The sequence below is a fragment of the Stenella coeruleoalba genome (genome assembly GCF_951394435.1).
Source record: "Stenella coeruleoalba genome assembly, chromosome: 5".
Lineage (NCBI taxonomy): Eukaryota > Metazoa > Chordata > Mammalia > Artiodactyla > Delphinidae > Stenella > Stenella coeruleoalba.
This window is the reverse complement of record NC_137150.1, coordinates 17,019,709-17,043,916: the sequence shown is the minus strand read 5'-3', so window position 1 is coordinate 17,043,916 and position 24,208 is coordinate 17,019,709. Positions and strand designations below refer to the sequence as shown.

The following is a 24,208-nucleotide window of genomic DNA, read 5'->3' as shown; positions in this document are numbered from 1 at the left end:
TATCAACTGAACAATATTTAATGAACACTTGATATATATATAAGATATTAAACGTGGTTCTCTAGAATATGAGAAGAGTGGTCAGTTACTCTTTCAGTGAACACTGAGCGGCCACAGATTTCTGAGATCACAGGGATGAAAGACAGAGTTCCTACCCTTAAGAGGAAGTAGACGATTACGGTGTGGTGAGATTTGTGTGTCCTGGTACGGAGTGCTAGGGGAAGCTGACAAGGGGCCAACACATTCAGATGTGGCGTAGGTAGTCAGAACAGGATCCTTAGGAAAATTGACGCTTGAATCATTTTGGAGGATTAAGAGTCAGCCAGGAGTTAAGGCGGAGTGTGGTACAGGCACGGGGAAGTGTTTGTGCAAAGGCATGCGAGACTGTCGCTTGTAGGCAAGATGCAGCGCTGCAGTAAATCAGCGCCCTGAGTGCTGGTACCCGCACGGTTGTGGAGAGAGGCAAGGCTAGAGTCAGGGGCAGGTTGAGTTCGCAGTGCTGGTGGGCTCTCCAGTGGTGACACATTTGGATACATGGTCTTGGCACCCAGGAAAGAGGTCTAATGTCAAGACAGATATTAGGAAGCAGTCAAAATACAGATGGTAAGTGAGCCTTGGTTTTGGATGAAGCCACCGTGGAAGAGTGTGTGTAGCTTTGGAACGGGAGCATTCATAAGTTATTCAAAGTAACTTGAGCAGTTATTTTCAGGGTCACTTGGAAGAAAAATTTTTTTCAGATTGGTGTGCCAGGGAAAGGACCAAGGGACAGTGCCAATTAATGTTAAAAATAAGAAACTTTTATTTTCAGAAACAGAATAACATTTCTTCTTCTACACTCAGTAGAGATAAGCTTGAATTGAAGGTCTTTATTTGTACCTGTTGGTGCAAGTTAATTCTGTAATAATATTACTTAACTATTCAGAGACTGCCCAAGTAAGTACCTGAAAGGTGCCTGTATTGCATCAAGTCCAACCCAATTAGAGGTTGACTATAACTTGACTCCTAAGTTTTGTTTCATCTTAAAAGCAATAGATTCCAAAGGTTTACAGTTCAGTATAGTAAGATCACCTTTGCAGTGTTTCTTAGAATTTTTTTTTTTTTTGCGAAAAAAAAAAACCAAATGGAAAAAAATGCCATTTACAGTAAAATCTACTGTACTGTCTGGTGTCACAGCCTGAACAGTGTCGTATAAAGGACCGTAGAACTGGAGTTAAAGGTCTGGATTGTAGCCGCCGCTCTCAGTGATCTAGTGTCAGCCTGGACTCATCACTTAGCCCGTCTGCCTTGTGCTAGAGTTCTCTAAGACCCCCACGAGGCAGAATGTTCTCTGAATCCATGTCCCAAGCAAGCCTGGCCTCCGAGTCAGGCAAAGATCTGAGCATGTGGTCATAGCGCATTTTTTCACCACAGGGTCTCCAGGTCTCCACGAAGCAGAAGGTGTCCCCATGGGATTTGTTTGAGGGTCAGAAGAACCCAGCTCCTCTGTCCTGGGCCTGGTTCGGGACTGTCCGAGTGGACCGGAAGGTCATCAAGTACGAGGAACAGCATCACCTCCTCCTGTATCACACACACCCCATGCCCAAGCCGCGAAGTTACTACCTCGAGCCGCTGCCCCTGCCCCCTGAGGAGGAAGAGGAAGGGCCTACATCTCCCATTTCTCAGGAACCGGAGAGGAAATCAGCTGAGCTGTCAGATCAAGGAAAAACCACAACAGATGAAGAGAAGAAGACAAAGGGAAGGAAGCGCAAGACGAAATCCAGCTCGAGAGTTGATGTGAGTACGGGAAGTAGAGAGAGGTCTTGGGCACGTTAGCGTCTCCTAGCAGATTTACTAGTTCCTGAATTATATCCCTAAGAAACATTCCTAGGCGCAGTATAAGCCTATTTGTAAGCTGTCCTGACGGCTCAGATGTCATCAACAGAACCTCCTCTACTTTTCATAACTTGGTTTAATTTTAGGCTTCAATTGTGAATAATATGAATGTTTCACTGTCTCACAATTTCTCAAATTTGAAACTTGAATTTTTTGACCTATAAAATCTCATCCTCGTACATATTTTTATTATGAGGTGTCTAAAATATTTTTTGTATTTTGGGCAGTTGGTATCTATAGTAAATTAACATAGAAAACTCTTTGTTTTCCCTAGATAAAACCCCATCTGATCTATCTAATAGGATGATTCTGAGATTTCCTAGTTTACCATTTCCATCTTACTGTCCTTTATATTCTACTTTTTACCATATTTTCAGACTTTATAAGAAGTAAACATAATTTGAAACAGTTTTACCTCTTGTTTCCCTGTTAGCCTTCCCTACCTAGAGCAACCTTTTCTGGAAAAAAGAGAAATCTATGAGATGGTAACTTAGAAATAATTTTATAGAATTAACATGTAAAATAGCTTTCCATTTAAACTCACCTGAAAATATTTGAGAGGGAACTTGTGACATTTTTCTATAAAATTCGAGAGCGTTCTTGTTGTCCAGTGGAAGAAATATTCACAAGTTGTTGTTCAGTCATCATGACTAATTATTGGTATTGTTCACCTATGTCAAAACCAAAACATTTTTTCCTAGCTGATAGCTTGGTGATTAATATTATTCTAGAAAACACCACCATCGCTTTTGGATGCCACTTGAATGTCAGTGCCCTCTTCTCGTGTAGCCTTCCTACCAATATCCCTCTGTTTTGAAAAAGGTCCAGACTGTTTTAATAAGGTTCAGACTGCCACTCCCCCGAGTCTGGGTCTCCTAGCCTGTCTATCCACATGGATGCATTTCTGTTCCTTTCAGATGCTTTAAAAGACCTCAGACTCATCTCATTCCCCAGGTGCATCCTGGTCATGTCCCTTTCTCCCATACTTTTCCTGAAGCTGCCTCTTTTCAATCGGGTATATTGCAGGGAACTGAGCCTTTAGTTTTCCTTTCATCCTTCAGGGCTGGAGAAGGAGGAATTGAGGCATTCAGGTGTGATCCTTAGAGGCTTTGCAGTTGCTCCAAGGAAGAGAAAGCCCTGGGCAAGAAGTGTGGTGAGGGGCGGAAGGGGACAAGATGGAAGGGGAATCTACTTCTTTAGAGTGCTGTACTGAAAGTTGGAACTAAGACACTGTCTAGGCTGGAGACTGGTTCTGAAGTACTGTGGGCCTTTCTGGCTAATTCTCATCCAGGTACAAGGTATCAGGAAAGCCTTGTAAGATGCAGTGAGCAGGAGATTCAGCCCCTAAAGACACTTTCTCGGCCGTGGGTGGTGTTCCAAATGTGCTTTTAGTATTTTAAACACAGAGTGCAGAAGAGATCCTTTTCCAACTTCCCCTGCTGTAGCCATGTACATTTTAAGTCAAGGAAGAGTTTTAATTTAAATGAGTGTTTTGCAGAGAATATGCCGACTGCTGGGATAGGAGCTCTCTCAAGTAATGTGATAGGAGGAATTTGCGTTAATTATCTTTGTGGCGTGTGGAGTTAAGTAACTGTTTTTTTCTTTAACCCTGTGTTGAAGGAGTATCCACAGAGCAACATGTACCGAGTGCCTCCCAACTACTCACCCGTCTCCTCCCAGATGATGCATCACCCACAGTCCACCTTGTGGGGCTACAACCTCATGGGTCAGCCCCAGCAGCCCGGCCTTTTCCTTCAGAGCCAAGCTCTCACTCCAGGTATGTGAAGACGGAGCGTAGTCAGGGGACTCCGAGGTGAGAAATAGCTTGGGGTTCTCTTTGCTTTTAAACTGAAACCTCCACACAACTTGCACATTTCCAGAAGTGAGCGCTCAGTGGACATGTCTGGAATTTCCCTCCACTCAAGGTGTTTTTTCCTTCTTCTAAGATTTCAGTTTCAGTGACTAGTTCATGTGTCGCTTTTGGAATTTTCATCCAATGTCAGAAGATTAGCCCCTGATGCACATCTCAGCTATAAGATAAAAAGTTCATAAAGTTTTGTGTTGTGAAATTTGCGTGTGCTTTTATCAGATATAATTCTTATCAGCATTTTGAATTATTAGACACTATTTTAGTGTCTTTTATTGTTTCCTCATGTTATAACTTTTAAATTGTTTATACCACGAAGGATCTCAGAAGTTTGGTGCAGCAAATAGATATCAGTAAGAAATCCTACCGTATTCACAGTAAATGTTAGTATTGCTTTGATTCAAGCCCAAGTAGATTTTATATCTAGAATAAAGATTTTTCTGAATAAAGAAGTCTCTTAATTAGAAATGAATTTAATTTTTTCTTTCTAAATGAAAGTTTGCCTGTTTCTGTGAAACAGTTTATTTTGAGATCTCAACCTGCATTTTGTTAGGATGTGACATTCTAACAAATAATAATTTTTCCTTACTGTGTTCTGTATTATATTGTGATTTTTATTGTAATTGGAGGATGACATTTTGATTCTTGGCTTACGGTAGGGGAGAATCCATATTTTGTCCTCTGAATCTGTGGTTAAGAGAGCTGGTCTGGGAGTTACAGTTCTGCTTCAACTCTGGCTCTACCACCCTCTTACTGTATCATCTCCACCATGTCTTAGCTTCTCTGTGCCTCAGTCTGATCATCTGTAAAGTGGACGTGCTAACATATACCCTCACAGTGTGGGTGATTCAATTATCCATTCAACAACATGTACTGAGCTTCGTTCATCGTGTGCCAGATACAGTTTTAGTTGTTAGGGTATTGCAGTAAGCAGAATGGATGAAAATGCTCATTCTTTCTTTGAAGGATGAAATAAGTTTTATATTACATACACAGACAAACACACATATATAATTTACAGTGAGTTTTTAAAAATACAGCATTTAGAAGATAGCCTGACACAACAGACAGGTTCAGTGAGTGATCTTAACATATCCTACCTCAGGGCTTTTGCACATGCTGGCCCCTGCCTGGAGTGGGCTCCCTCAGATATCTGCATGCTCACTGCCTGCTTCCTTTGGGTTGAGGCCTGCACTGACCACCCTGTTTTAAACTGTAAACCACACCCTTTCCCTGGCCTCTCTGTTCCCCTCCACTTCCTTCAGTTTCTTTCTAGCACCGGCACTTGTTTATAGACTCTATCTATATTTTACTTACTTCCTGGTTTATTATCTGCCTTCTCCAGAATGTAAGCTCCATGAGGGCAGGTATTTTTTCTCATGGCTCACTATAGTATGCCCAGAACTTAGAGCAGTGTCCGGCTTGTAGTGGGGTCTTAAAAATAGGTTATTGAGTGAATAGAATGTAGACGACAAAAGAAAGAACAGACTAGGCAGTGGTAAATGTGGAAAATAATAAGGGCTCATCCTCTCTTTTGACTTTCTCTCTTTAATTCCAAAGTCCTTGTGAATTTAAGCATTTTTAAACTTTTTAGATATTGAAATCAAACACAAGGACTGTCTATAAATTGAAGGCTAAGTATTTTAAAAGGCACATACCCTTTTCCCCCTAGAATATTGTAAAAGGTGTTTATAAGTTGAGGAACTTTAGGTATTAGGTAAGTCTTAGGTATCATGACATGTAAGAAAAAGAATTGAAGAAAACAATTAATTATGAGGATTTTACATGTGTGAATTAATAGATTTTCATAAAGTTTTAAATCCTATGGAGTTGAGGAAGAGTATGTACCATCTGCTTGCATTCATACATTCTTAAAAATGCAAAACAGTGCCCTTCCCCCCCCAACACACACACACACACACACACACACACACACACATCTTTAGCAATCTCTCTCTCTCATGTATACACTCCAAGATGGTAAAATTATAAGGAAATGCATGTGAATAATAAAGAGCATTTGGTGAGAGATGGGGAGGAAATTAATTCGGTGAGACTATACAGAGGGCGTCAGTGTATTTATTATATCTTATTTCTTTAGCTGACTCAGAGGTATAAGATTATAGAAAAATGAGGGAAATTAGAAGTAGATCATAGCCTAATCTTTAAAAAGAATGTCTCTTACTTATAAAATGAGTCAATAAAGTTGTATTAGTATATTTCCAATTCTTCAACAAAAGTTACCTTGTCATGTTACTCAAATTGACCTCCCACTTTTTTTCCAAATGTTCTTCAAATGCTGCTGAATGACTTCATAAATCATATTGCTGATTGTGACGCTGAGTCTTTAAAAGAATGTGGGCTTTTTCACTGATCAGTGTTGAAATGTTTGTTTCCATCATACAAGTTGGTTTAAAGAAAAAATATAACATTTGTAAGGTATTTATGTAGAAGTTTTCTTATTCACATACATTCAAGAATATAAACTATCTGGTGAGTGAAGGATTGGCACCTACTTGAAGCCAGTAAATGTTGAAATTTTTTTTCCTCTTAAAGGCATTTGGCAGATTATATATGCAAATATGTTAAGGTTTCCATTTGTTTTTTTAAGCTATAATTAATGTTTCTTGTTTATTTGACGTCTACCCTTCAAAAACAATGTGTTTTGTCTTTAGAATCATGGTATTTGAAGCTTCCGAGCATTTCAGGTTTTTAAAGTTTTGTCATGCTTCTCTACCGAAAAACAGGCATTTTTATTTTGCTGTGGTAAAGAAACTTAAATACCATGAACTTCAAAAGGGTTTAAAGTTCCAAAAGGGTCTCTATGCCTGGCTTAGCACACTTGATAAAATACCCCACGAAGGCAATACATTTTGTGCAAGTGACGTGTCCCCGGGGCGCCTCGCATAATTTAGAACCCACATGATTCTGAAATTGTGCCAGTGACTCTGCATCTCGGGGCGTTTCACTTTACCAACCAAAGTGGGCCCTCTGTGAAGTCATTCAGATATTATCATTCACTAGACGTCACCCTCCCCATCGTTTGGAATTTATGCAACCCTTAGGGATCTTTGATATTTGTAGAGGGTGGGGCAGTGCCCTACTTCCCACTGAGCTCCTCAGGTGAGGCTCGGGGTGAGACTTCTGTATTTTAATAAAGTAAGGAAGACCTATTGCATTAACATGCGCAGAAAGCCCTTCCTTCCGGTTGCTTTTGTAGGTGGCTCCAGGTTGGACCCCGCGGGCTCCTTTGTCCCCACCAATACCAAGCAAGCTCTGTCCAACATGCTGCAGCGGCGCTCGGGGGCCGTGATGCAGCCGCCCTCCCTTCACGCCATCACGTCGCAGCAGCAGTTGATACAGATGAAGCTTCTGCAGCAGCAGCAGCAACAGCGGCTTCTCAGGCAAGCCCAGACGCGACCTTTCCAACAGGTTTGTCCCGATCAGCAGTGTCGTCCTCCACGTTTCATTAGTTCCTCTAGCTCAGGATGAGAGTGGGGATGTGACAGATTCTTGCTGCACGTGCACGCCTGTTTACCTGTGCGAGCGAGTGCACGTGGATCTCTCTCGTACAGGTTGATACATGCTTCTCCCCCCCTTGTATTTTACTATTATCATGGATCAGATAAGGACTTGAAATGTCTTAGGTTCATTCAAAGTATGCCTCAAAACAAAAAGGAGAGCTAATGATTTTCTAGTCACTTGGAAGCTGCAGGACTTTCACCCTTGAAGTGACCTTCTCTGAGCACTCATTCCCTATTATCGTTATCACCATATTCCGTACTCCTTTTAGCTCTACTTTCACGTATTATTATTTGATGTATTACTTTGATGTTGTAGCTCTGAAGCCCTGATGTTTCCTAGGTTTTCTCCTACAGTGCCCTGTACTGCACAGACTCTGTTTTTAGTATATACTTCACAAGATCTACAGTAGGCAAAGAATACATACACTACAAGTGACAGTCAGCATATGGATATCTTTAACTCTTGATTTATATTATTTCTATTTTTATGCCCTATAACCCCATCTTCTATAAATTTTAAAATGATAGTGATTGTTTAACATTGGTGGAAGTCACACGAAACTTAGTATAGACTCATAAATAACCCACCAATCTGTACAAATATGTTAAAGTAAAAAGCGGGAGGTGAGAATGTGCTTTTTCTTCCAGTTTCTGTACACTTTTTGTGTTTTCCGGTTTTTCTTAGAACAATTGCACTATGATGGTGCTGACGGTAGCCGCTAACACGATGAGAGCACTTACTTTTTTGAGAACTTTAATGTATTGATTGTCTTAGATCTCACAGCAACCCTTGAGTGAGGTACTTTATGATCCTCAAAGGAAGTAGCCAGTCTACAAGTGTATCCTGCTCTAAGAACAACCACCGATTTTCAAATTAGAAGGAATTCTAACGCTTTTAAAAATATTCTTTGTGTTCTGAGTAACTTTCTAGACGTGTCTCCATTGTACAACTTGTGGCATTTCTGCATGAAGTCCACTTAGTGATTTGGGGGATGGGAGTGGTAGGGCTAGTTATGCCGTCTTAAAAATGGTTCTTTTCCTTTTTTTAATTTATTATTTGTTCTAACCTGTGTTATAAGAAGGACAGGAGAGAGGAATCTAGTTTGAACCACATGAGAATACAAACAACAGTCACTACATGCTTGTCTCCCCCTGAGCTCTGAGAGATTTTTGATCACTCAAACTCCCTGGGTGTCAGGAAACACGGGCCTAAGTTACTTCTTACACAGAAGTGATGAAGATTTGATTAAAATCCTTAAGAAGCCTTGATTTTTCTCTAAATAGGCAGCATGTTTGGAGTCATTTAAAACCTCAGTGGGATTTTAGCTCTTCTTGGGGATGAATGAAAATAAGTTACATCACTGTTTCCAATCCTTATCAAGAAAAAATTTACTGGAAGTCGAATAATTATTCTACTAGAATGAATTCAGTTTGCTTTTAAAGTAATTTAAGCCTAAGTAAAATTTACCTTCCAATAAGAAATGTTTATTTTTTCCTATCTACCTTTTTATCACAAGGTAGAATTTGACTTATTAATAGCCCACTTTCAATCTATTACTGCTGGGTTCAGTTTTGAATGTCTCTAATTGGGCAGGAGCTCACTGTGTCATTTATAGGTGAAACACCTGTCCTCAGAAGTTCACTTCCTGACACAAGCCATGACAAGCTATTTCCCCTACAGCAAAAAAAAAAAATTTTTTTAAAGGGGTTTCAATAGAATAATCTTCGCATATTCAGAAATATCCTTGCATGTTTGGAGAAGGTAGACTTACGACCTAAAACGTCACTGTAGGACCCCATTACTCACAACACTCAAAAATACCTGACTATTCTTTCATACCATCTAGGGTTGTACTGCTGGTACCAATAGGAATTAACTGATAATGCATTCTTTTTTTTAACTGATTCTTTTGTAGCAACTCTGTCACATGTTGGATTTTTCTTTTCTTTCCTTTTATCTTGCTTTTTTTTTTTTTTTTTCCTTTTGAGAAGTCAGGAGTTCTTTCTTCAAGTAATAAAAGCTCAGCTTCGTAACAGTGATTGTACTGGCATACCTTGTTTTACTGTGCTTTCGCTTTGTGCCACTCCACAGATATTACACTTCTTGCAAACTGAAGGGTTGTGGTAACCCTGCATTGAGCAAGTCTCGGCACTGTTTTTCCAACAGTATTTGCTGACTTTGTGTCTCTGTGTTACATTTTGGTAGTACTTGCAATATTTCAGACTTTTTTGTTATTATATTTGTTATGGTGATCTGTGATCAGTGATCTTTGAGGTTATTACTATGACTCACTGGAGGATCAGATGATGGTTAGCATTTTTTAGCAATGAAGTATTTTTTTAAATTAAAATGTACTTTTTAAAAGACATCATACTATTGCACACTTACTAGACTACAGTATAATTTTAACATAGCCTTTATATGCACTGGGAAACCAAAAACTTCAAGTGACTCTCTTGATCGAGGCATTCGCTTTATTGCGGTGGCCTAGAACCAAATCCGCAGTACCTCCAAGGTTTGCCTGTATAATAGTCACCTCTCCCTCTCCCCCATGTTCTTTCTTTAACTGTTGAAACTTGCTTTGGAGTTTCTGAAGGGCTTTCAGAAGCAGACATGTTTTTTCCTCCCTCACCATTCTTGAAGTGTTGAATAATTGAGAAAAATAGAATTCTGTAAAGGAAGAGAAATGCATACGGGGTGCAGTCGCAGGATGGAGTGGTCCTCCATAGAGTAGATGAGACTTGTATGTAGCATCTGCTAGAGTGCCTGCACCGAGGAGGTTCTGAGGGAAACGTTAGCCCCTTTCCTCTCTCCCAGTAGATCATGGATTAGTATACCTAGAATCTAGCTAACTGTGGTATCGTGGCACAAAAAAATTCGCCTCATGGTAATCTTTAAAAATCTAGAATAAAGGCAGAATTACATGGAATATAAGGGATATTGATAACAGTGTTTTCATATATGATTCTGGATGCAATTCGTTGTTTTTCTAGTAAGCACTGACCCATATCCTTCATAGTAAGAAATGTTGATTCAGATTTTGGCAGTAGCATTTTCTCGGATTAAACGCATACACAGAATGTGATTCTCTCTAGCTACATACAAACTTGTGGGTTTGTTTTTTTTTCTTTCAGTTTTTGGCTTCTTATAGAGAAGATGAAATAGGTATCATTTTCCTCCTTATCCTACAAATTTTCTAATTACAGAATCCATTTTCTTAAATGTAACAAACATGTTGGAGAATTTCAAATTACTTAACCTTCAAAACTTATCTTGGAATTGTAGCAGCTGCTTTTAAAGACTGACCGGTTGCTCCAAGCCTTGGATGTGACTCTAGCTTCTCAGGCTGGTTGTACGGTGACCCCCGGCTGGCCCCCTCTTCTTAGGTCAGGCATTGGGTCTTACAATACTTTGTATCATCTTTCCACCTACTGAGCAGAGGATAGAAATCTATGAGATGTTTATTGAATGAATTCATGTTTTGAGCAGCTATTTCCAGAACGCTGGAGTTTCTTAGTAGCCTTGATCCTTAGCAACCTGATTTTTATCCACAGACTCATCTCGTACCTCTTCCTCTGAGTGCTTCCAGAAACTTCTCCCAACAGCAACCTCTGCTATGGTTGTTTTGAAAACCTAGATGGGGCAGAGAGGGCACAAATTCCTGAATTCTGGATACATCTCAGACCTTGCAGAGTCCCCTTAGCCTCTTTACATGTAATGGACAGAGTTGATGTGTGTAGGAAGATCTAGCCTTAGATGGTGCACAATGAAAACTAGAGAACCATTATAAAATAATTCTGATTCTGCTACAGAGACTGAATACCAGCTTCAGTTGGTCATGAAATTTTCTGTTATGAACCGTCTTACACTTCCTTAGGAATGTACCAATAGTGTCTAGAAAACAGGTACTAAATAGCATGGATATTGTTAGGTATTGTTAACCAAGTTATTTGATGTAGTGACTGTTATTATAATCAGGTGTATTTTCTTACAGCTTTAGTGCATATTAACATGCACAAAGATGTTAGGTGAGGAAACTTGTCATTTTTCTCAGTTGTAGTCTTCATCCAAGGAAGTAGAAAGTCTCCCCCCCTCCATTCCTTACTCAGTGTCCCTTATTTAAATGGGACCCAGTATAGTGATTTTGTCACCTTTCTGTGCCTCAGAGGCTCATCTATAAAATGGAGCTAATGCAACATTTACTCCACAGGGTTCTTGTGAAATTAATGATTTAACGTCTGTAACAGCCCTTAGAACGGTGGCTGGCTTATAGTATGTGCTTTACTTGTATAATTACATTAATTGTCCCTATATATGATTGGTGTTCGGTGGCCACCAGTAGAAGAGACCAAGAAAAAGGAATGTTGAAGATTGTTTAGTTTTCCTAATAGCCATTTTGGTTTCTTAGAGCAGTATGTTTTTACCATCTAAATTCTGTGATACAAACTTTAGAGGGACTGATTCCAATTTCACTGTTATAAAAATATCACTGTAATATTTTATTTTCCACATATCCCATGAGACCTGTCATAAAATATAGAATGTTGGTTATAATAATGCCAAATGCTGCTTAAATTGTTTTTCAGTCACCTTTTTCTTATACCTCATATTTTTCTTCTGACACAAGGTAATTTCTTCCCCTTCCCCGCCCCCCCGCCCCCCGCCACCTTATCAGTATTCTAGAGAAGGGGCTTTTGAAGGGACTCTTCAGTTTTGATACAGGAAGAGAACTTAATTTTGTGCCTTGATTTATGATATCACTTTATCCTGACTTCTCCCTTTCAACGCACAAAATCATCTTGTGTTCTTTGTAATAATCACTGCTAGACAGTTTATTCTGAGAGACCAGTGAAAGATAAAAGGTACGTTTAGCTTAATTTGATTGAGACACATTTGGAAGAAAGCAGTTGATTGTTGGCTACAGATAATGAATCATAAGGATTTTCATTATATTAAAGAGGAAGATTTCTGACAGACAGAAATGATGTGCTCAGTTATAGCTGGTGGTTACTGGTAAGAACACTTGGTTATCTAACCATGGAGCAGGTGCCGTCACTGTGTATCCAAATAAAGGAATTAAGTAATTTAATGAAAGAACACTGACTGAGTCAGAGCCTTCCAGAGTTGTCAGCTCCTTGGCAAAAGTGTCTCTGTAACATCCTGAAAGCATGCCTCTTGGATTGATGACGCTCATTTCAGTTGAGCAGCCATCCTTTTTGGTCTGGTAATTGATCTACCTTCTGGATATGGTATCACCTTGGAATATCTGTTTCCTTCCTTTTGCTCTTTACCTCCTACTCACTCTTTTTAGCAGTGTTTTTCAAACGTACAAGAATAGACAATAATATAGCAAACACTAATGTACTTACCACCTAGCTTTATTAAATAATAATGTTCGGCCACATTTGCTCTAGATCATTCTTTTATTACATAAAACTTTACAGACGTGGATGAGGCCCCTTGTCTCATAAAGAAAAAGAGGTAATCACTACCATGAATTTCATGTTTTTCTTTCTTATGAATGTCTTTTATATTTTTACTACATATTTTTGCATCCATGGACATAAACATTATATAGTATTACTTTCAGATTTGAAACTTTACATTATGATAGTCTCACACAGGTATTTTTGTACTGTTTTGTAACTTTTTTGTTTTGACTAATTTTTAATTATATCTACCTTGTTATACTTGGTTTTATGTATGTGCTTGTCCTGGTTGGATACTCTTCCATTATGAGTATTAACATTTATCCATTCTGTTGATGATCATTTCAGTTATTTCCAATTGTTTGTTACTGTTAACCGTGCTACGGTAGACATTTTTGTCCGTGTCTTCTGCACGTGCCGAGTTGTAGGGTACGTACGTGGAAGTGGAAATGCGGATTTAATTTCCAAAGTGGTGGTGCTTCCCGTCGGTTATAAATGAGCGTTTTCTTTCCTCCACATCCTCCACTAACCCTTGATATTGTCAGACCTTAATTTCCTCATTCAGAGCAGGTGAAATCGTGTTGCGTTACATGATTTTAACTTGCATTTTCTTATTACCTGTGAGTTTAGGCATGTTTTATAACTTTACCAGCAATTTCAGTTTTCCCTTCTGTAATTTTCCTGATTCTATAATTTGAGCATATTTTCAAACTAATTTGGTTCTTAGTTGGTAAAGGTGTACAAAATAGACTTGTTGAAACAAATCTTGAGTTTTGACAAGAATCTTTAATGCATTGACTCAGAGAAGTACAATTTTCATACATCTCAGTGACAAAATGAACTTAGGAGGACAAAAAACACTGAGCTAGTAAATATGTCCTAAACCCTGTCATTTTGTTCCTTGGGTGGAAACCATGTCCAGGAAAGTAGATGCTCTGCTTATTACTTAATATCTGGTATTTCGCTATTTACTTGAAGGATAAGGAAGGCACCCATGTCGTTTGCTGACATTATGATTGTGCAACTGTCGTGATCTCATAGATGGTGTACACAGCTTGATGTTTATGAACGGGGAGAAGATAGGGGTAGAGGGCTGAGAGAGTGAACCACTAATACAAAGGTGGTAGTTGGATATAAAGACAAATGAATAGATGCAATGAATTATGTACCTACCCCTAAAATGGTGAGAATAGATATTATTTGTTGGGAAATTCCTCCTATGATTTCTCGTTCTTAGTATAATAAAATACTTTTCTTTTTTTCCATTAGGGTTATGAATTTTTTGCCTCATCTCTATTTCTGAAATTCAGTGAACAGAAAAATTTTAATGTCTCAGACTAAGTGTCACTTAGAATTCATTCATAAAGATGATTAAGCAAGGGGATCATTGACCTGAGAAACAGGAATATTTTTCCCCAGCATATGGTTCCCTTTTTCTAAATTAGACTCCCTGTTAGCGTGTAAACACCAGTGGCACTCTGAATATTTGTTGTCTATGTTGCTTGATTGAATGTGTGGTTAAACTGATGCTCTGTTTTCATTTGCATTTACTGGGGATGGAGCTATCTAATGACATCCTCCAATAATATATGACTTGTTCACTTAATGTCTTGTGTGTTTCATGTGACCCAAATGTCCTGAGCGCTTCTCCCCCGGCTCTGGGCTGGGAAGGACTTGGGCGCTCTTTTGCTTACACCGAGGTGCGAGCATCCCTTAGCTTCGGGAAGGTATCTGGGTCTGATAGCCCCCCTACTTCTTGTATGTCCCTGTTCAACCTCCAGGATGTGCTATTCCATTATATGACTATTGCCGTATTATTTATCTGTGTCCCAGCCTATGGTGATATTGTTTGGCATATAAATTAATATGAACTCTTAGGGCCTGGGTTTTTTAAGTCTTGACTCCCTGAAACATTGTTTTAAAATGAACTAATTCTTATGTATTTTGGCTACCCACATCATTAGGCTAAACAATCTTATCTGTATTGTCTGCCGTTTTCTTGCTGTCCCCTTTCTGTAGGACTTCTGTAACTCTGCTGTCTCCCTTCTGGAAGACTTTGACAACATAATGGTAACACCCCTGCTGTCTGTCATTCCTTTTACTTTCTTTTTTTTTTTTTTTTTTCTTTAAGTAAACTTTTATAGCATTATTCTTTGAACATCAGAATGAGAAGCAGGTTATTCCCCTCTAGCTGGTAATTATTATAGTCTTCATTTCACTGTTACTCACTTGGTTTATGTTTGAGACTGTAACACAGAATCATGAATGCATTGACCATGTTCGCTTTAACAGAATTTATTTCTGAAAGTTGTCCCCTTTGATTGCCTCATGATTTTCATCATATACGTGTATGGTATCGAAACCAGTGGACGTTCGTGGCCTGGGCTTGGGAACATAGGCCAGTTCGTGTACCTTCATCTCAGTCCCAGTTCTGAACCCATCTGTTCCCGAGCTCTCGCTTCTCTCTGCGATAACTCACCTCATTAGTAGAGGAACGCATGGCATGCTGACTCACAGGCCAATGCAAGATAATGAAAACTGTGGTTATGAAACATGCCCTTCTCATCACATCCCACTCACTGGTTCTTCCTAAATTCTCAACAGAACGCATCATCTCTATTTTCTTTCCGGTATGGAGAAGGTGTTTTTTTTGAGCGTAGGTCTTGTGCATGCATGTCATAAGACTTCATCTCTACTGCTTTGCCTGGGCTAGCGAAGAATGCATGTTTCGCATTAAATTACTTATAGGTTTCTGTATCAGCTAGCCAACCCACAACATAAACCCAAGAAGCATTAGAATAAAAAAGAGCACACATCTCAGATGTGAATGTAAGTCAACTCGTTTCACTGCCAATTTAATGGGTAACATTTTCTATACATTGGTGAAAATATCCTTAATGGCATATACAAGCTTTGAAAATATCTCAGTTATGAAGTACTGTCATATAGGCAATTTCTTTAATAGTTCTTTCAACAAAGGAAAGTTTGGAGACTTTTCTGAAAGCAGTCAATTTTTCTATCAATTTTTCTTGACACTTGTACAGAGAGCAGGCGAGGTTTTTGTTTTTAAAAAAACTTGAATTAAACGATCAAATTTAAAAATATCTTTCAGGTAGCTTATGTTTGCTGTAGGGCATTTATTGTTCAGATGACAATGTAATTTGAACAGAATACAATTTGCATCTACCATTGATTTTACTTTTTAAAAAAACAGACACAATATTTTGTTCATCAGGTATTTAAAGTCAAAAGGTTATATGATCTATATATTCATTCAAATAAATGGAAATGTGTATATATATCTTTGCTGTCCTTTTCACCATTCTTACTTTTCTTTAATATTCTCCAATATCAGGAATTTAATGAATGTGTATGTATACTCAATCAATCAATATGTTATATTCCTCCTTTATGGGCATGTTAACAGAATATATTGTAAAGGTTCATTATTGTATGACATGTGTTTATTTCAAGATGAATCAGGTGGTTCCAGCAGTTAATGTTACTGTTAATCGATTGCCAACCAAGTTATATTTGATGGGAAGCTTTATAAAAGAATTAAGCATCACTGGTCAACAGGACCTCTTTTAATGATAGAATTTTCTGTGTATCTATTGCCTGCAATCAAAATACACCCGTATAATGTGACGACCAAAACTTGGGGTTCAGGCCACTTGTTGTTTAACCTTGGGCACCATCACCCAGTACCTTCCAAACCAGTCATCACAAGTAAAACCCTTTTTGCTAGTTGACTCGTGAAACATTACCCACTGGCTTTCGTTGGGTGACTTTTATTATTATTCCTAAATCAGCATTTTCAGAAACAGAGTCACAACATCTGGCTGTGGTTTTTCAGGCACAACTTGCCTCTCTACTTGCAACCCTTGAACACTATTGGAAAGTTACTAAATAAGGATTTGAAAAAAACTCATTACTAGTGAATTGAGTGGATAGAAGATCCCTGCTTCTGAAATGCTGCTGATTGTAACTGTCTGCTAATTGGAGCTATAACCAATTCTCCTTTAGAAAGAGACCCTCACATTTTCTCAGTTGACTGAGAGAGTGAACTAATGAAGAGAACAAGACCCAGAAGATTGAAAATTATCTTTGAGGATGATTTATCAAAAATTTTTTTAACTTACTGGATGTATTCATTTCAAATTATGCAAGAGGTTTTGAGTCTACATCTCTCTGAGCTCAGATGCTTCTCTTGTCTAATTAAAAATAAAGCAGTAAGAGAGAGAATTGTTCTTATAAAGACCAGCAAGATGAGTCAGTATTGAACAGCACAGCTTTTTTAAAAGTTTTTAGGAAGTGGAAATTTTAGAAAATATAATAGATTTCTGTTTCTTACCCAGAGGCAAGCCTAAAGCAAAATGTATAAAAACAGACGAGAGAGACCACATGTAGGAATTTACCCTGGGTAGCAATGCAGAGATGGGTTCATGTAGCTATCAGAATTTCCCAGTTAACTGTGGCTCACTCTCTTAGCACGTGTACGTTGGGTACCTGAGCCAGGGGAGCTGGAGCCGGAGCACAGTGTGGCCCCTGGCTAGACACAGATATTCCCTCAGAAACCAGCCTCCTTTACAACCACAAAAGTGTGAACTTAATGTTGCCTCTGATTGTTGCAGTTAAGCAGAATAAATCAAGAGGGGCAATTGAGCTACTCTCCAGGTATTAATGAAGGCAGAAAGAAGAAATCATTAGAATGACAGGTGCTAAAAATTAAATTAAAAAGTGAGTTTTCAAAACGAAAGATGGTACTTAAAAATATGGGGCAATTGGAAAGCACTTGGTAAACTAATTTATCCTGAAATATAAATCTCAGTTTACCTCTGGAACTCTTGTTTCACAGATAAACTAAGTTAAATCTTAGATCTTAGGTTTCCTCAATAGATATTTATAGAGCACTTACTATATGCCAGACACAGTGCTAGGAACTGATTTTAAAAAAAAAAGTCAAATAAAACTTAGATAGTTTTCAGAAAATAACAGATAAGTAGGTTATGTACGACGCAGGTGACCGTAAGTCACAATTTGCCAGGCATGGTCTCACTTTGCCCCCATTCTCCTGGCCTGTCCCAGTTCAGATGATACCTTATATAGTCCCTTCCTGAATGCAGCAAAACCATCCCTACTAACATTTTAAGACTCTTACTATATTTAGTTTTCTTACCTATTCCCGCATTATGGTCCTCGTTTAGCATCTGTAAAATCTTTCAAGTTACTAAAGAACTTCTTGGTCATTCATTCCTTGCTCAACAGATTGAACTATTTCTACAAATTGAAATAATTTGTTCCTGTCATTATTCTGGGAAAACCAGAGAGCAGGAGGAGGTCATTTCCGTTTGGGAGAAGAGATGGGTATTTTTCATTGAGGGCAAATATGACGATAAAAGCCCTTGGCGAGCGCTGCTGGCCAACGTGAGGTGTTTGTGATTTCCTCAGGGAGGGTATTGAATGTTAGAACCCTTACCTACTGTACTTAAGTAGCGAGTTGGGGGGGGGGGGATGGCGATGGGAGGGAATATAGTCTATTTACAAATAAATAGTTTACCTTTAGACTAAAAAGGGTTCACTGAAGAGTACATGAATTTTAGAGTGTAAAACTGATTTGAAATTTTTCACCCCTCTCTTCTTGCTTTTTTTCCAAAGTTATAGTGTTTTTCCTTGAATGTTAATTTTGTGATTTTTAAAAATGTAGCTGTTTTTTAATTCGTATTTCTTAAATTTCCAAAATCTCCACTGTTCTTTGTCAATAAAAGAGTGTTGGGCTTCCCTGGTGGCGCTAGTGGCTGAGAGTCCGCCTGCTGATGCAGGGGACATGGGTTCGTGCCCCAGTCCGGGAAGATCCCACATGCCACGGAGCGGCTGGGCCCGTGAGCCATGGCCACTGAACCTGCGCGTCCAGAGCCTGTACTCCGCAACGGGAGAGGCCACAACAGTGAGAGGCCCGCGTACCGCAAAAAACAAAAAACAAAAAACAAAAACAAAAAAAACAAAAACAAAAAAAAAAGAGCGTTGCCCAGTAACTCAGATCCACCACTACATATAAGTCATAGTTTGTTTCCTAAGGTTCTTCAACAAGCAAAGGAAGAGTAAAGAGTTAAAAAACATCTGTTTTATGTATCCGCATGCCTCTGTCACAGGCACATCGCATCTTGTTTCCCTCCAAGGCAAAAAAGGGCCTGGGTGTTTTAGACTACTTAGGGATCTCAAGATTCTAACTCACAGAAATAATTCATTTTTCTTTTCTTCTGTAAAAATGATAATATACATATATTTATCCCCACCAAGAGGCACAGCAGTATATGTTTCAGGGACCTTGGACAATGCTGTTGGGGAGCACCAAGTCGAGGAGCGGCATGTAAAGATCTGGTTGATTTAGTGACTCCCTGGCTTAGTGTTTGGAGGATCAAGGGCCATTTGGATACTTTGGGGCAATACTTGTAGGCTCCAGATAGCCACACTCCCGTGGCATGAGCTCTCCTAGAGGGAGTTTGGGCTCTTTTTCTTAGACTTAAGCAAATAGGGATATAATTGCACTTAGATTAATCAGCTAAAGGCTCAGAGTATCTTCATGGTACCCTACGCTGGAAAGTTAGATTCTTGTTGAAGCTGTTACATGTAGATACCATAGCAGATGCTCCCAGAAGTTTGTGTTTGGTCCGTGTATGGGTGGAGAGCCACCTTCGGAGAGGCCGAAGTTTCTTAACTGCCCTCGAGTGATTTTATGTGGGGATCAGAGAAAAGGCTTCACCGTCCGATGTATACGTTTCATTTCAAAATCTCATTAACGAGTCTTAATAAAGAGTCTCCTTTTGGTTTCTTACTGGGGTGAGGTTACAAGGCTCTGTGTCCCTTAAGAATAAGCACCAAATGAAGTTTTAAATATTTTCATCCTTGATATCACATATGGAGGCATCTCATCATAATGGAAGAAACCCTAGGCTTTGGAGGCAGACTTACCTGAGCGCTCATGGCTTAGCCAGGTCTAGCTGGGTGAGTTCGCTAAGCTACCTAGGCTCTTTGAGCCTGGCTTTTCCTACCTGAAGAAAATGGGGATGATGTCCCCTCCCTGCAGAGTTCCTGTGAGAGAATGGGAATAAGAACAAGAAGCCCAGTCCCTGGCACATAGTAGATGCTTAATAATGGTTGGTGTTCTCTCTCTTAAGCTAAATGTTTATACCTTTCTCCCTGCCAGAAATAGCTGCACTACTTTCCCAGAACATTAAAATTGGTTTTTAATATAACTGTATTTTAGCACTTAAAAAAAACGAGGACATCTGTGATATAAAACAGTGGTGAAATATCCTAGAATAAACCCCATTTCTTCGTTATTAGTAAGTCCTGAAAAAACCAAGGGGCGGTCGGAAGCTTGGCCTCCTTCTGTGATTAATACCGCAAGCTTCCATGAAATAGGTTCTGCCGCCAAAATGTAAAATACATCCAGCTGCTCTTAGGAATATATTTATTTTTCCTCAGGCCAAAACGTGTATTAAATTAAGACTGGTGAACAGATGTTAATTGGTTTTATTTTACATTGTAGTTGGTTAGAACTGTATTTGATATTAACTTATTATACATTTTAATTGATTATTAGAGTCATAAGAGATCCCAAATTCATCCCTTGCATACATGGCTAAATAGGCAATTTTTAGGTCCCTCTGAAGAAACATCATTAAAAAGTCATGAAGGTAGTATATGCCATCTGCGTGTACCACGTGTTCTCTTACTTTATGGGCACAGGATGAGGCAACTCTGTGGTTTCAGATTTCACACTTAGAGACTCATGCCTTTTACTCTAGAGGGACATCTGTACCCTGGAGTGTACAGGAAAGCTGACTCAGAGCCTCTCTGATGAGCAGACCATTGATTATTTTGGCTTGTGTTTATATATGTATGATCATTGGGGACATCTGTAGTCGTCTTTGGAAGAAATAATAAGTGCAGCAATCTCTACTGTTAATAGGAAATTGATGAGAAATAGTATTCAATGCAGGTTAGAATCTGCAAGTGTTGTTCTCACATAGGGCGCGGTGTCAGGGGTTTTGGGGGTAATTAACCAGGAGCTCGGATCATGCCCTTGCTGTTATGATCAAGAGCCGCCTCGGCTTTGTCTTCCAGGGCCAGCCGGGGGACCAGGCTGCTCTCTTTGCTGCTCAAGCACGGCCCTCCCCTCAGCTCCCCCAGTATCCAGGTCTGCAGCAAGCACAGGTACCCATGTTTGCTTTGTAGGTGCTGCTGGGATTTTTAATGCTCTTTATTTGAAGGGGGGAACTAGGTAAGTAGGGTATCAATTCCCTCATGGGGTATAGAACTTAGTCACTTCTGCTTATAGATTATAATTGACATTTCAAAAACAAAGCTTTACCAGTGATTATTAAACAAGTCTCAGGATTGATTAAAGGGCATGAAACATTTTAGGAAATTCTTGAATCAGAAATATCAGTTCATACCTTTCTATTAATGATGATGGTAGATATTGAAATGAGGAACAGTCCCAACCAGGGTACTTATGTTATAATGTATAATGATGTAATTCATGATTGAATTTATGATATTCAAAGATAGCTTCGAAGAGGAATCATGGTAGAATAAGAAGATAATTGGCCTTGGCATCAGACCTTGACAAAACTCCTGACAACCTACAAGCTGTGTAACATTGTGCGAGTTACTCTGAGTCTTGGTTTCCTTCTCTGTAAAATAGAGAGGAACATTGTGGGGATTTAAGACAACCTATGGAACTAGCAAAGCACCAGATAGATACACAGTAGTTATTCAGCAAATGATAGATTTGCCTTAATATGATGCAAATCTTGTGCTATTTTTTCTAATAGTTTTGTCATTTCTGCTTCCATAACTTTGTACTCTATCCCTCTCAGGGAGGGATAATCAGGAGGCCAGGGATGTTGGCAGGGCCTCTAGTTAGGCCAGCGGTTCATACTGTGTCCACAGCTGAAAGGAAGGCCAAGGTTGGCCTTCACAGGCACCGAGCCACACAGCCTGTATCCCTGCACGCTGCCTGCAGGAAGGTCATCATCCCTCACTCTGTCTTCCAAGTCAGAGCCATTCAACTACCTTAAAATGTGGTACTTTGAGGACCTGAAGAGCAGTCCTCTTCTATTTTAATCAGCACTCTGTTCTGTAAATTGTAGATAGTGACGCAGCAGAACCTGAAGCTTTTCATTTACATTGGGTGTCAAGATTTGGAGAATCAGCCACTCATATATTAACGATTATTGGTAGAGTGCTGAAACAGGCTGCAGTCCAACCAGAACTAGAGATTATTGAATAGTCACCAATGACACCCTTATTCTCTGGTTAAGGTAATTGATTGTTTTTGTTGTTGTTGTTCTTGTTAACTGGTTGGTTACTACAGACAAATTCATTAGATCCAAGGAAGTGTAGTTACATATAAGGAAAGTGTACTCCATGATTTTAATTTACATTGAGCATGAGTAACTCTTCTGGTTAATTTTGGAAACAACATTAATGATGCTTGGGATCTGTTGAACATTGATGCCATCTGTGCACTAAAGGTAGAGATGCTTGCCTGATTATTTCTGTGCAGAAACCTGCCCTTCCTTTCCTCAAAATAAGCAACTGAGCTTAAAACTGATCTCTTAACCAAGTGAGGATTCCTTTTGCTCTTTAATTGAAATTTCTGGTGAATCATTATACAAACAGTTCATTGTATAACTTTCGGGCTCCTCTCTCTGCCTCCAGAGTGCTCTTCCTCGTATTTTGAGTTAAAAAGAGTCTTTGAGAACGGCGAATTTCAGGGGGCTCCTCCTGGCTTTGTTTTTGCCCTCGATATCTTAGCGATAGGAAAGCTGGGGGCAAATCAAAACATTGACTTCCTTCCTTGTGCCTGCCTGCAGACCATGCCCCAGGGCTATACGATGTACGGAACGCAGATGCCTTTGCAGCAGACCCCTCAGCAGCAGGCTGGCAGCGTGGTCCTGTCTCCTACCTATAATTCCAGAACCTATCCGGCTGCGCATTCCAACCCGGCGCTAATGGAAAGACTCAGACAGATGCAGCAGCAGCCGCCGAGTGGCTACGTTCAGCAGCAGGCGTCGCCGTACCTGCAGCCCCTGAGTGGCTCTCAGAGGTGATGCATGTGGAAATAATGATGGCAGTGGTGGACACTCAAATTCTCGCCTTTACCGTGCTTCTTCTAGGACATGGTGCTTTATAATTGTTCCTATGAGCTTGCCTATTTGCATATAATTTTCATCGTCATCTCATCTTCAGCAGCATCCAGATTGTGGTTCAAAAGAAGCAGTGCCCCATCTCGTTTATTCCTTTCAAGTCCCTTATTGTTTGACTCACATCTCCCATAGTATTTGTGTAATATTTTTCAATGATACCACCATGTTAGCTCCAATGTTCTTTTTTTCCTCCTCTTTTAAAAAGGTTTTTTGGCAATAAATATCTAAGATTAAAAATTGTTGATTATCCTTAGCAGTGCCTTACTAGAATATGTTGATCTGCAATACTCGTTGTGCACGGTGCCCATAACACTTTTGTCACATATCTTAGTTTCTACCTTTTCCACCTCAGGAATGGCTGGCAAAACCGGATCATGAAAAGACTCTTACTCCGTTTTTGCTTTAATTGGATCTTGTCGATGTAGTACATAGCGTATAACCGCACTGTCCATTATAGCAGCTGCCAGCCACGTGGGCTGTTTAAATTTAGACTAATTAAAGTTAAGTTAAAGCTCCTCAGTTCTCTGTCACGCTAGTCACATGTCAAGTGTTCATGAACCACATGTGGCCAGCAGGGCCAGCTTTGAAGGTGTGTGACCTGCGCAGTCCCATAGGGCACTGTGTTTAGAAGACCCGCATGGTTGATTGTAATGCTCTATTGTCACCCGCTTGAAATTCTTACTGATTTTTGATCAGAGAGCCCTGCATTCTTGTTTTGCACTGAGACCCAGAAATGATACAGCTGGTCCTGGTGGCCAGTGGCTATCTCATTGGACAGCACAGGTGGAGGCGTTTCGGTCACCGTAGGAAGTTCTGTTGGATGGCGTGGGTCTAGGAGAACTCAGTTTCATGCAGATTGCTGCACTACAGTGGACGGCAGCTGGACTCCCGTGTGTTACCATCAAAGATTGCAGGTCAACTCTAGTAATCACTGTTTGGAAAGTTGGCAGGGTCGTTGGTAACACATTTGGGAAAATAAATGAATTTGGAAAACATGCACCATGTTTATTATTTGTCTAATAAGTGGCAGCATAGCACGTTGCCTAAGAACTTGAACTTCAGAGCCCCGAAGTTCTGGGTTTAAATCCCACCTGTGCCATTTGCTGTCTGAAGACCTATGATACCATGTGTCCCTGGGAATCTAGGTTACCTTAACCACTGGTCTTTATTGCATTTGAATTGTACATAGTGATTACTGAACATGATGGCTTCTTTGTGAGTGTGTGCAGTGTGCCAGTGGCACTGATGATAAACATTTGACAGTATGCTTGGGCCTGAAAACAAGTTCTTTATTC

At 39.6% G+C, this 24,208-nt stretch overlaps 1 protein-coding gene across 4 annotated transcripts in view; it reads left to right on the top strand.

Annotated features, from left to right (window-relative positions):
- Positions 1-24,208, top strand: part of MED12L (mediator complex subunit 12L) — a 330,953-nt gene that overhangs the window by 283,898 nt on the left and 22,847 nt on the right. For all 4 annotated transcript variants that reach the window (XM_079921179.1, XM_079921180.1, XM_079921177.1 and 1 more), the window contains 5 exons: positions 1,411-1,773; positions 3,493-3,649; positions 6,960-7,171; positions 20,824-20,913; positions 22,581-22,813. In XM_079921179.1, the coding sequence (XP_079777305.1) occupies positions 1,411-1,773; positions 3,493-3,649; positions 6,960-7,171; positions 20,824-20,913; positions 22,581-22,813 (1,055 nt within the window). The remainder of the gene's footprint in view (positions 1-1,410; positions 1,774-3,492; positions 3,650-6,959; positions 7,172-20,823; positions 20,914-22,580; positions 22,814-24,208) is intronic.